General features: G+C 47.6%; 1 protein-coding gene across 8 annotated transcripts in view; it reads left to right on the top strand.

Annotated features, from left to right (window-relative positions):
* ERG (ETS transcription factor ERG) overlaps window positions 1-11,525 on the top strand; it is a 316,294-nt gene extending 304,769 nt beyond the window's left edge. For all 8 annotated transcript variants that reach the window (XM_061424857.1, XM_061424862.1, XM_061424853.1 and 5 more), the window contains 2 exons: window positions 238-285; window positions 9,628-11,525. In XM_061424857.1, coding sequence (XP_061280841.1) covers window positions 238-285; window positions 9,628-10,148 — 569 coding nt within the window. In that variant the 3' untranslated portion in view covers window positions 10,149-11,525. The remainder of the gene's footprint in view (window positions 1-237; window positions 286-9,627) is intronic.
* The last annotated feature ends 2,150 nt before the right edge of the window (window positions 11,526-13,675 follow it).

Genomic DNA, 13,675 nt, shown 5'->3' with positions numbered 1-13,675 from the left:
GCCTGGACTGGATGTCAGGAACCCCAGACCAAATCTGAGCTCAGCCACCAGCTAGGAGTTTACCTCGAAGCCTGTCTCAGATCCGTGTGACATCGTCTCTAATACAGGAAGTGGTGCTGGGGAACTTTGGTGTGAGAGACATTGTCAGCTCTAAAATCTGAAAACACCAGCAGGTCAGCATCATTCTTGCAGTTACATGCCACCTGCTCCCAACCATGTCTTTTCTTTTTGCTGCAGATCCTTACCAGATTCTTGGACCCACAAGTAGCCGCCTTGCAAATCCAGGTGAGACACTGCTCATGGTTTTGCTCTTACAAAGTTATCTTTTGGGCAGGAGCGATATTGAACGTTGAACCTGAGTAGCCAAAGAAATCCCTTCCACTGAACAAATTTAAGTTGTAAGTTTCACTGGATTACTTTCCTAAATGGCAAATAAAAGGGTTGGGTTATAAACTTTAAGATTTAGCTTCAGCGAAGAGCATCCTTACTTAATCCAAGTTGTTTCAGCTTCCTGGGGCTGCTCTGACCAAGTACTACAGGCTGGGGGCTTAGACATCAGACATTTATTGTTTCCTGGTTCTAGAGGCTTGCGTGTGCGCTAAGTCCCTTTAGTTGTGTCTGACTCTTTGCGACCCACCAGGCTCCTCTGTCCGAGGGGATTCTCCAGGCAAGAATGCTGGGGTGAGTTGCCATGCCCTCCTCCAGGGGATCTTCTCAACCCAGGGATCTAACCCAAGTCTCGTACGTCTCCCCATCCGCAGGCAGGTTCTTTACCACTAGCGCCACCTGGGAAGTACTAGAGGCCTGAAGTCCAAAATCAAGTTGTCAGGGTTCTTTCCCTCTGTGGGCCATGGAGAAGAATCTGTTCAAGACTTCTCCTTGGCTTGCAGATGGCCATCTTTGCCTGCATCTCCTTACTTCTGTATGTTATCTCTGTGCCCAGACTCCCATTTCTACCAGGACCCTAGTCAGCCTGGATTAGAGCCCATGCAAATGACATTACTTTAACTTGATTACCCCTCTAAAGATCCTAGTCCCAATGATGTCACATTCCAAGGTACTGAGCAAACCCGACATATGAATTAGCGGGGAGGAGGACCACACTTCAGCCCATCACACAGCAGATAAAATAATATCTTAAAAAAAAAAAGAACCTAATGACAACCATAAGACTTCAAACTTAGGCTCGTGGTCATTGAATGGCCTGTGTCTGAACTCAGATGCCAGAAGAAAGCACAGATCCTTAATCGCCCAGTTGTAGCCCGTCCCTTGCCAAGGGCTGTCACCTGGCACCATGCCTCGGTGCCAGCCAGGTTGTTTGATTTGTTTGTGTTCGGGTCAGAACCAGCTGTGCTGGCATCCACTTCAGAAGTGCACAGCATATGCTGCATATTCTCAACAGCAACTTCAGATGCCAAGATGTCACAGGCATGTTGGAAATCCCAGCTGGAATGTGTATTGCCTAAACGTTGAGGCCAAAACAGGGTTAGAAACGGGAAAATGTAGATTCTGTGTAAATCCCCACAAGGGAATCTATAGTTTGGAAAACATAAAATATCATTATTGGGAGTTCTGCATCTTTGACGCTGAAGTTTAGTTAATGGTAACTAGTGCAGTAAATGTTTTTTAAACAGCAGAGAATTGAGCGGGTCTATTTTGTTTATTGCATTAAATCCAGGCATAGCCCAGGTGCTCAAAAATTATTTGCCAAATAAATGAATTCAAGGAGTAACAAGATACTCTCCTTGACTCTCAAGGAGCTTCCACGGACACAGGTCTCCTCGGCATCCACCTGGTGGCTGCGTCCCCTGGGTCTGTTCCACGGACACAGGTTTCCTTGGCATCCACCTGGTGACTGCGTCTCCTGGGTTGGTTCTTACACCTGTGCGCAGCTTCTGTTTGCAGCTGCCTCCATTGTTGTTCAGTCGCTCAGTCCTGTCTGACTCTGCGACCCCATGGACTGCAGCACACCAGGCTTCCTTGTTCTTCACTGTCTCCTGGAGCTTACTCAAACTCATGTCCATTGAGCTGATGATGCCATCCAACCATCTCATCCTCTGTCATCCCCTTCTCCTCCTACCTTCAATCTTTCCCAGCATCAGGGTCTCTTCCAATGAGTCAGTTCTTCGCATCAGGTGGCCAAATTATTGGAGCTTCAGCTTCAGCATCAGTCCTTCCAATGGATATACAGGATTGATTTCCTTTAGGATGGACTGGTTGGATCTCCTTGAAGTCCAAGGGACTCTCAAGAGTCTTCTCCAACATCACAGTTCAAAAGCATCAATTCTTTGGTGCTCAGCCTTCTTTATGGTCCAACTCTCACATCCATACTTGACTACTGGAAAAACCGTAGCTTTGACTACATGGACCTTTGTCAGCAGAATGATGTCCCTGCTTTTTATTATGCTGTCTAGGTTTATCATATCTTTTCTTCCAAGAAGAAAGCGTCTTTTAATTTCATAGCTTCAGTCACCATCTGCAGTGACTTTGGAGCCCAAGAAAAGAAAATCCACTGTTTCCATTTTTTACCCATCTATTTGCCATGAAGTGATGTGACTGGATGCCATGATCTTAGCTTTTTGAGTGTTGTGTTTTAAGCCAGCTATTTCACTCTCCTCTTCCACCTTCATCCATAACCAGTCACATAAAAACCATTACTGTGTTTTGAGATGATGATTATCAGTCAGGTTTCAGGAAGACTAATCTGGCATGAGCGTTCAGGAGAGATTAGAAAGGGGGAAAGGGCGGAAGCTGGAACGTTCTGGGAACGTTCATACAATAATGTGAAATAACAATCCAATAGCTCCCCTTCCCCCCCGGCCGTATCACGCCTGGGCAAATGCTTGTCTCGGAACACCATGGTCTTCCTCCTGCAGAAGGGGAATCGGAGGTCCCGATGAATGAGCTAACTTCTCCTGGGTCATGCAGCCCACCAGAAGAGAGGCCAGATTTGAACCCCAACTCTCTGCCTCCAAAATCTGCTTTAATATTTTCCGGCCTCTCCACTGCCACTGAGCGAGCATGGAAGAGGGAGCTCTTGGAGAATGAGGACCCAGAGAAAAGAAAGGAAGGATTGCCATTCAAACAGCTGCTTTGGTGCTTGGGATGGGGCTGCAGTCAAGGATAGAGGGCAGGAACCTGTCCAGCAGCATAAACAAGACCAGTCCGGCCCTTTCACCCCCCAAGATGGGCTAAGTGAAGTGTATATAGGTCTGTGCCCATGGTGTCACAGATAAAGGTGGCGCTTGGTTGGTGACTTGAGGCCAAAGAAAGCTGTGGCCCCTTAGCAGAGGGCTTAGTGCCTGGGGATGCCCACAGTGCATAGAGGGACTTGTAGGCAGAGCACTCACTGGCCTGGGGAAATGGAAGATGTCTTGGTACCTAATAGCAACGCTGGCATCGTAAGCCAAGGCCGCACTTTATTCCACTAAGACTGTGTCTGCTGGGTCTGGGGAAAGTGGCAACATCCAACTTTTTTTTTTAAGATTTTTTTTTTTTATGTGGCCATTGTAAAGTCCTTTTTTAATTTGTTACAATATTCCTTCTGTTTTATGTTTTGGGGTGGGTTTTTTTGGCCTCGAGGCATGTGGAGTCTTAGCTCCCTGGCCAGGGATTGAACCTGCAGTCTCCCTGCATTAGAAGGCGAAATCTTAACCACCAGACTGCTAGGGAAATCCCAACGTCCAACTTCTGACTTGAAGATAAAGACTTCTCTTACTTAGTTTATAATGAATTGGGCTTCCCTGGTGGCTCAGATGATAAGGAATCAGCCTGCAATGCAGGTGACTCGCAGGAAACCCAGGTTTGATCCCTGGGTGGGGAAGATCCAATGAAGAAGAGAATGGCAACCCACTCCAATATTCTTGCCTAGGAAATCCCACGGGCAGAGGAGCCTGGCGGGCTTCGGTCCATGGGGTCGCAAAGAGTCGCACACGAATGAGCGACTTTTCTCCGTCTCTCCTTAGGCTGTATGTCAGTTACATTCATGGGGCGCCCCGCTCCTAAAACAAGAATGTCTTTTACCCTGCTGTAAATGAGAATGTTTCTTCCTGTTTGGTTCTGGTTGCCCGGTCTCTGATAAATAAATCCTTCACCACTTGAGACTGCTGCCTCTGCTCTCCACACAATGCAGACTTTAAAAACCATTTTAAATGAAAAGATGACCTCACGTGATGTGAATGCCCAAAATGATAACCGCATCTCCACATCTCCCTCCCAAATATGCATTTGGTGTGCAGTGTGGACCACATTTCTCCTGCTGGGACGAGTGTGTCCTTGCACTATGGAGTCCTGGATCAGATATTAGCAACACCGCCCCTTTACACCCCATCAGAGTGGCTGAGTGTTTCCCACGGCTCCTGTGATGAACAGAAATTGCCTGTCCGGGAAAGTGTTTCCTTGGGAACAAGAGTTCACTGGCTCCCTTGGGGCTCACTGGGGAGTCTTTAATGGTGAGCGTGAAAGTGGAACCTGCTCCAGGCAGGGCCAGAGACCAGTGTTAGGGATGTTTTGGCATCGGATAGGAGGTGGGAGTGTCCAGTCTTCTACTGAGACTTACCAACCGCAGGTCCAGGGAGGGGACAAAGGACCCGAAGGGCCTGTGGAGGTGTGTGCAGAACCCAGGCCTCAAAGCAAGACTGGAGTCCAGGTTCCAACCCTTGCTGACCTCCAGCAAGATCAGTCACTCTGCCTCTTGGGCTCTGATTCCTCATCCCTGCTGTGGGGTGTCACATAGTTCTGGGAAGCAAGGGATTAAATAAACACATGGAAAGTCTTCAGAATGATGCCTAGTACTAGTCAGCTTCCAGGGACACTGGCCAGCCCTGAGAACACCACCATTCCCAGCTTCTGTCCTGCCAGCCTGCGATTTTTTGGGAGGAAGGAGGGTGGTTGGTTTCCTTTGGTGTCTCCTGTTTGTGGGCAAGGGAGGTACCTTTCGTTAAACCCTGGTTTCCACCTCAGACAGATCATGATCCAAGCACTTATGCGCTGAGTTTATCTTCATAGTGATCCTGCAAGGTAGTATTATAATACTACCATGTTGATAGTATTGCATCTCCCCATTCTGCAGACAGGGACACTGAGGCACAGACAGCCGGGCGAGCCACCCCAAGTCCCGTTAAGAGGCAGAGCCAGGATTCAGCTGAGACTGTGCTGATTCCAAAGGGGTGCTTCCAGCCCCTCTGCTTCCCTGTCCCCCCACCCACCCCCCACCAGTCCTGTCTGAGCCACCCTGAGCCCTGACAAAGCCTTCCATCTGGGACACACGCCTGCCGCCCTGATCTTGACGTGGTGGTGGGGGGTCCAGGCTGTGCACTTGGGTTTTTCTGCAGCACCTCCAGCTACTGCAGAAAGCCCGAAGGTCGGCCCCCGCGGTGCCTGCCGGGCCCCCCTCTGCTTTATTTACAGCTCTCTCCCTCCATCAGCTGGGGGCCGAGGGTCCTCCTTGGGACCCCCCCTCCTGTTTGCCCCATGGCTGCTGAGTCACTCCCAGCTGTGCTTTTCTCTGTGGTTTATAAACCGTTTAGATGTTTTGCCCTTTTCTGTTGCCCAGTCTGTACCTCTGTGCTATGGTGTTTCTCTTCTTTTCTTTTTATTTTTTTATTGAAGGATAGCTGCTTTGCAGAATTTTGTTGTTTTCTGCCAAACCTCAACATGAATCAGCTATATGTATATATATATATATACACACACATACATACATATATCCCCTCCCTTTTGAACCTCTGTCTTCTTTTCTTTGAATCGGAGATGACAGTCCTCTCCCAGAATTAAAGGCTTTCCTTTTGTCTTCTTCGAAGCCACACTCCAGGCCCCTTCATCCCACTGGGCCTTCCTGTAAGTGGGCAGCCAACAGGCTTGGATTCCCTCTTTCCCCAATCTTGCCTTTTAGTTAATTACCCTGGACAAACCTAGGACAAAAGTAGCTACTCTTTACTGATGTTTCAAAGGAGGTTATCAGGATAGAAGGGAAAAGAGATGTAAAGAGTTTTGTTTTGTTTTTTTTTTTTCCAAAGAAGGTGATTCTTGAGGTGCAGATGATGAGGCTGTTGGATGGACAATTGGTCTTAAAAGAGCTTCTGCTTTTACTTGTTGGTTTGGCTGGTGAGATACCCACTCTTAGACTACCTAAATCTTAGGTATTCGTGTTTTGGAATCTCTATTCTATCTTCTAATACACACTTTTAGCACACAGTCTCACTATTTTGACAGTAAAAGAAGAGTTTAATAAACGGCTTTTGAAATTCTGCAGCCATGAATAACTTGTTTAATTTACCATCGACTAACTCCTCAGCAAATATTGTGCCCCCTTGAGCAGTCAAGCAGAGCAAGCAGATCTGCTATAGACTGTGAAGGCAGTGGGTGTTGTTACATCACGTTGAACAGTTAATGAGCTTGACATAATGCTGCACTTGATAGCGTCTGCTTAAACAGCGGGGCTTCCTGGTGGCTCAGTGGTAAAGAACTCACCTGCCAATTCGGGAGATGGGGATTCCATCCCTGGTGCAGGAAGATCCCTGGAGAAGGAAATGGCAACCCACTCCGGAATTCTTGCCTGGGAAATCTCTTGGATAGAGGAGCCTGGAGGGCTGCAGTCCATGAGGTTGCAAAAAGCCAGACATGACTTAGTGACTAAAGAACAACGACTGAAACATCAATTGATTTATATTTATGGCTGTTATTTTTTGGTAAGGAAGAAAATGAATTTTATTTTGAAGATGTCTTATTCCCACATGCCCTTGAAAGGCTCAGAAGTCAAGCCCCTGTGTCTTAAGGGCTGATGGTAAAATAGTCAAAGGAGACATCCCTCGTCCATCCTTTGACCCTTCAGTTTCCGGCCAGGAACTTAGGCCCCCGACTTACTATTTCTTTAGAAACAGGAGAGGTGAGAAAGCACTTTTCTCTGCCATTTTTCTCTTACACACGTTTATAAAAGAAGTGAGTGAGCGACAGATTCCCAAGAGACAACGCCAAGGTTTGAAGAGATGATAAATATAATTTTGGCTGTTTAGGAAAGTCTGTGTATTTTATACAAAATCTGTGGGATTGCTCTGTCTCTGGGAGGAGGTTGACAGTGAATATCTATTTTCAAACAACTCTGTGTTTATATTGAAACATATGTTAGATTGTTTAAATCAAAAATCCATGTTTTTCCCTATTCCCAAGTCATATATGAAATTTTTTTTCAAGTAGTAATCCTTTAGTTACAATATGTATACTAAAACCATATGGTTTTCTCAAACAGCTCTTTGTATTTTTAAAAATGCATATTAATGAAATGTTGGGGGCAGCAAAAGTTGATTGAGAACAGTTTGAATATGTGGCCCCCAAAAAGCAAAGACTTTACATTGCGATGAACTACAAGCTGTTAATACATTTCAAATGTGTTGCTAGAGTGAAAAAATGCTAATTTTCCAGAACGTATTCAGAAAAGGCTGACCTTTCTCACGATGCTATCGTAGGGATAGATTCACAGACATATCCACTGCATACAGCCGATGTGGAAACAAAGATTTATGAGCTGGGCCGTTTATCTGGGGAGCTTGTGGACAGGATTTAGAGAAAGCAAATTTATAATTGATTTTTACGTTTCATCAATTCCCTGAAGTTGGCAGAGTTCCTTTAATCATTTTATCATATCTGTTGGTATTTACTCATAGTGTAACAAAAGGTCATCTCTTTGGTAACAAGCCCAAGGTGGTATCTGGGAACTGGGGAGGAAAGACCTGCCTCTTACCTGTTTTCAAAACTTCTAAAACCTGCTTAAAGCATCTTAGCTTCTCCTGGTCACAGTCTGATTGTTGGTATTTGCATGCTTCTCTCTCTAAGGGAGCCATCAGTCATCCTGAAGTATTGTAATGTAGAGGTTAGAATGATGTGCCTGGATGTTTCTCTGAATTTAATAAAACCTAAAAGCCACATCGCTAGACCCCCAGTGGGATCAAGAGAGCTGTGTGGACACCCAGTCAAATGAGATCTTGTTGACTCAGTTGCAGCCTCATTCTGCTCCCAGGAGGACTCGCACTCACTCATGGTTGCAGCGTTTTCATCTGAAAACTCTGCTTAACCCAACTGGCGTTGCAACGCAGGGGCAACACGTGGATTTCCGTTACGATGCATTTGCCTAAATACTGGAAATGGGTGATCTGGTTTGAGACATAGCCAACTTTTTTTTCTGAACTTCCTCATTTTGAGTGGGTTAATTCTGTTCTAGGAAAAGTTTTGACAGAATGGCTTTCTGCGTGCCAGCCCCGTGTTATGTTAGAAATAACGGTGTTTACTTCCATTCTCTACTTTTTCCATAAACTTTTCGACGTTCATTTCCTAAATCTGACTTTTATTATTCGACTTGACCTAGCCAACATAAATGGTACTAAGTCATTATTGCCAGCTACATAATGGCGCTTTCTGTCTCACAAAAGAGGAAAATTAAGTCTTCCCAGCCCCAAAACACAAAGTTGACCTGGCTGCTCTTCTAAGGAAGACAGAAATGAAGGAAACTGACTTGAACTCTGCCCCTTTCGGGAATTCTTTGCATTCCCAGAAGGACTTGGATCAGCCTCTAGATCTGCCTGGTCATCACCAAGGATCATCATCTTAGGCCAGTTCCTTAGATGCGGAGCTTGGGCTAAGCATACTTGGGCAGGTGATTCATGAAGGGTACATTCTCGAGGGAGAGGATGCCGGAGACCTCAGGGGAGAGATTAAGGAAGCTTGTGGCCTTAGCTGGGCTTCCCAGGTGGCACTAGTCGTAAAGGGTCCACCTGCCAATGGAGGAGACATAAGAGACGTGGGTTTGATCCCTGGATCGGGAAGATGCCCTGAAGGAGAGCATGGCAACCCACTCCAGTATTCTCGCCTGGAGAATCCCCTGGACAGAGGAGCCTGGCGGGCTGCAGTCCATGGGGTCACAGAGAGTCGGACACGACTGAGCCACTGAGTGTGCATGCATGTGACCTTAGCTGGAACCTTGCTTCAGTCTGACCCCATCCATGCTAAGTCCCGGGCATGACCAGCATCACAGAATCGGTCCCTCTTTGAGGCCAGGGGGCTGACCTCTGGAGTTCTTTGTCAGTCCATCAGGCCGTGGGCTACCTGAGGGGGTGGGAGGGAAGGGTTTGAGGCAGCTCCAGTTTCGGCCAAGGGCAGTTCTCTGGAGAAGGGGGTGGTGGTGCTGGGGGACAAGAGCAGCCAATGCCCCCAGCCCAGAGGGATGGGCACACAGCCTGCTAAAGGAACTCTGCGTGGGGTTTTCCAGGTGGCACTAGTGGTAAAGAATCCACCTGCCAGTGCAGGAGACACAAGGGATGCTGGTTCAATCCCTGGGTCGGGGAGATCCCCTAGAGAAGGGATGACTACCCACTGCAGTATTCTTGGGCTTTCCTGGTGGCTCAGATGGTCTAAAGAATCTGCCTGCAATGTGGGAGACCTAGGTTCAGAACTCTGGGTTGGGAAGATGCCCTGGAGGAGGAGGGCATGGCAACCCCACTCCAGTATTCTTGCCTGGAGAACCCCATGGACAGAGGGGCCTTGGCGGGCTGCGGTCGCTGGGGCCGCAGAGAGTCGGACCCGGCTGTGCACACGGTGTTCTCACAGATGTTCCGTTTCCTTTCCCCACCTCCTCAGGGAGCGGGCAGATCCAGCTTTGGCAGTTCCTGCTGGAGCTTCTGTCTGACAGCTCCAATTCCAACTGCATCACCTGGGAAGGCACCAACGGGGAGTTCAAGATGACCGACCCGGACGAGGTGGCGCGGCGCTGGGGGGAGCGGAAGAGCAAGCCCAACATGAACTATGACAAGCTCAGCCGGGCCCTCCGCTACTACTACGACAAGAACATCATGACCAAAGTCCACGGGAAGCGCTATGCCTACAAGTTCGACTTCCACGGGATCGCCCAGGCCCTGCAGCCCCACCCCCCGGAGTCCTCTCTGTACAAGTACCCCTCGGACCTCCCCTACATGGGCTCCTATCACGCCCACCCGCAGAAGATGAACTTTGTCGCCCCCCACCCTCCGGCCCTCCCCGTGACGTCATCCAGTTTTTTCGCCGCCCCGAACCCATACTGGAATTCACCCACGGGAGGGATCTACCCCAGCGCTAGGCTCCCAGCCAGCCATATGCCTTCGCATCTGGGCACTTACTACTAAAGCCCCTGAGAGAGGCCTTTCCCAGCACCTGTGTAGAGACCCATCCATTACTACAAACTCTTATCCGAGACCACGAATCAGAAGTGCCTCAAGGGAAATGCGAAAGCCCGACTGGGGCAGGGGGAGAGATCCAGAGACTCTGAGTGGGAGGGACTTACTAAACCATGACTACAGAGATAAAAAGGATGCTACCTGTGTACGCGGACAGGTAATCTGTGGACCGACCTTGTAAAAGACATTGCAAGTACAAGCGTGACGTCATAAGGACAAAGTGCCAAAGAAAACATTCAGAAGACGTGTATAAACCTTTAGAATAGTCTTTGGGAATCCTGCTAGTGCATTAAGTGGGGATTAAACTCAAGCAATAGATACCACACAGTCTGGACCTAACATGCCATTTCTAACGTCATTGGAAGGAAAACTACCTGTATTTAAAAAGAGAAACATATCAAACACAGGAGAGAGAGGAGAGGGAGACTATGGTAGCCCATCGATGGACACTGTTAACGGAACTCATCAGCATCTGCTGTCTTGGGTGAAACCAGATTCTTAGAACAACCCGAGGCTTCCAACTCCTTGACGATAAGAAGGGAACTCTGTGTCACAGGGCGGGACTGAGCATGTGTGTGGAGAGAGGGCACGTGGGTGTGGATGGAGGAGGTGGGAGAGGAAGAAACGGGGGAAGGAGGAGGGAAGGACTGGGAAGGGAGCTTCTTGAGCCGTGAAGACTGGACTTGGGATGGTGTTGGTTCTTCGGAGAGCTGAGCCGAGGAGATGTGAGGCTTCGTGCGGTCAGTGTTGTACCAAATCCAGTGTTAGGAAGACGGACACAGCGTGATGGGAGCGGGGCACGGATGGTAGGAGAACGCAGAAACAAAATCATGCATCTCTTTTTGTCTTGTTTTGTTTGTTTATCAAAAGAAAAACTGTAACTGGAATTGTCTGATATTTAAAAAGAAACATTCAGGACCTCATCCTTAGGCGGGGGTGCTCTGCTCTCCACGGGGTCAGGTAAGCGCTAGCCTTCTCGGCTACCCCAGTCTGAAATCGTCTGGGTGTCGGGGGCGAGGCAGCCTCCAGTTTTCCTTTTGAGTCGCGAACGCTGTGCGTTTGTCAGAATGAAGTATGCAAGTCAGTGGTTTGTTTTTTTGTTTTTTTTTTCCTTTTTATATAATAATTATATAACTTATGCATTTATACACTACGAGTTGATCTCGGCCAGCCAAAGATACACAACACAAGAGACAATCAATGATCTAATGTGGCCTTGAACTTTAACTCTGTATGCTTAATGTTTACAATATGAAGTTACTAGTTCTTAGAATGCAGAATGTATGTAATAAAATAAGCTTGGCCTAGCATGGCAAATCAGATTTACACAGGAGTCTGCCTTTGCACTTTTTTATTTTAAAGTGACTCAGATTGTTTAATAGAAACTTGTGCTGCGTGGGGGTGGGTTTGGTATTAGAGGTTTCCTTTGTCCGGGAACTCGTGCAAGGGAGTGCCAAGGACTTAGCACATTTGGCACCTGAATGGTGTGGGCCTCCCCGGGGCCTTCTTGCCAGCTCGCCCTGTCTAGAGCAAGAGGACCAAAGGTTTAGCCTGGGAGCCTCCAGACTCAGGCCCAGAGTGGAAAGAGGCCTCTGAAGCTGGGGTGGTCATTGATAAACTCCAGATCTTCATCCAGTCACAAATCACCCTTCCTTCCTGCATTAAAGCGTCTATTGCATGGTGAACACACGCTTGTTCCCGGCACAAACTGTGTTGTTGTTGGTAAATAAAGCATCACAGCAGCAGTGTCTCCCTTGAACGAGACCAGGGACGGCTTCTAAATTCACCATCTGGCTTCTCTGTCAGAGGCTCTCACTGGGTAGCCTGTGGCCTTGACCTTCCCACACCAGGATAATCTGGGTACCCTGGTCTGGGATTTTTACCAGTCCTGAGCCTGACGTGTGATCAGATACTGTTTATGTCTCTGATCTGAAGTCCATCACCCTTGACATCTTTTCTCTCCTGAGGATGGAGCCTCAGCCAGGGTGAAGGTGGTTAGGTGAAGCCTTAGCCGAGGTGAAGGAGAGCCGGGATGCAGGGCCATGTGAGAGGGAGCAAGCCTCAGCAGCTCCCCAGCCCGAGTCGGTTTCTGAATTGGCCCATCTCCGAGCTGTCTGGGGGCTTATTTTGCACTCTGTAATCCTTTTGCGATGATTAAATGACGTTGCCAAACCTCTGAGCTCTGAATATTTTGGCAGTGGTCTCTAAAGCTGGTAGGATCCGATTACCAAAGCTGCAGACATTCGGCATTACTTGAATTAAAAGAAATCCAACTATCCATCAATTACGGCAGCTTGGGAAAGGCCTGCAAAGTGCCTGCACCTCCTTGGGGAAGATAAATAAGTAAAAGCATAAAAGCTGGCAGCCGGGGGTGACCCACACTGTTTTAATGGAAAAGATCACTCATTTTTATTTTGGAATGCAAAGTTGAAGCACACCTACGTTCTGCATACAAATAGCCATTTACTCCGATAATCACTCAGTTCCCCTCTTTCAGGATCGTGTCATGAGCAAAATAATAAAAACAAGGCAGGCTTCTCATATTCAACTTTAACAGATGTTCTCAGTTATGGTTCCCCCACCTCCCTCTCCCACCCACCCCCCATTCAAATTATTAGCAAACTTTATGACCAGCATGAGCAACTGGGATCATTTTAGATAACATAATAATGCTGAGTTCTCCCAAATAATTCCTCAATGATATCCTAAAATAACATTCACTCTCTGCTCCTGTAGAACTGAAATCCAAAGCAGTCTCCAGTTGGTATTCATGATGACATCAAGAGTGTCTTCCCTCTGCTGCCCCCATCTCTTGATTTGCTCTGAGGTACACACACGATTCCTACAGAATTTCCCTTCTGTTGGCAAGAGATAGGACCCTTGTTTCCTGTTTTAAATGTCAGCCTTTTGGGATTTGTGTATGATGGAATCTCTGCAGATTCCCAGATCTCAGTCAAGACTTCATTTTTGCTCCCAGTTGGATGTCCTTGCTGTGTGTCAGAAGGGTTCATGATGAAGTGATCTGTCAGGACTGGTACAGGTAGAGCGCTTTCCACTCCTTCAAAGCTCTTCAGCACTGCTGCAGCTCCTGCCACCTGGGTCCAAGGGTCTCGAGCAGCGTCCCATGGATGGACGATGCTGCAGGGACTGCTGACACCTGGGACGCGGGCAGTGATTGCAGATGGGGAGAGCATAGAGGCCCCACGGGCCACTGCACTGACCTTTAACCTGTGTTTAAGGGAAGCATCGTTTTTACCTGTCTTCCACCATGCCGCCCAAATAGAGGTTCTGAGATGATGACTCGGAGAGTGAAAAGCACTTTGGGTTACTCCAAGGTATATCACATTTCCATTCCTTCTTTTTTATCTTAACCTGGGTTTAAAAAATATTGGTGAAATGTTTTCATGTCAAATGGGGAAATGGCTATAGAAATCAAGTATTAAAAATAACTAGAAGGTCTTCATCTTAGCATAGAG

The sequence above is a fragment of the Bos javanicus genome, chromosome 1, assembly GCF_032452875.1.
Source record: "Bos javanicus breed banteng chromosome 1, ARS-OSU_banteng_1.0, whole genome shotgun sequence".
Classification (NCBI taxonomy): Eukaryota; Metazoa; Chordata; class Mammalia; order Artiodactyla; family Bovidae; genus Bos; species Bos javanicus.
This window is presented reverse-complemented; position numbering and strand designations above follow the sequence as displayed.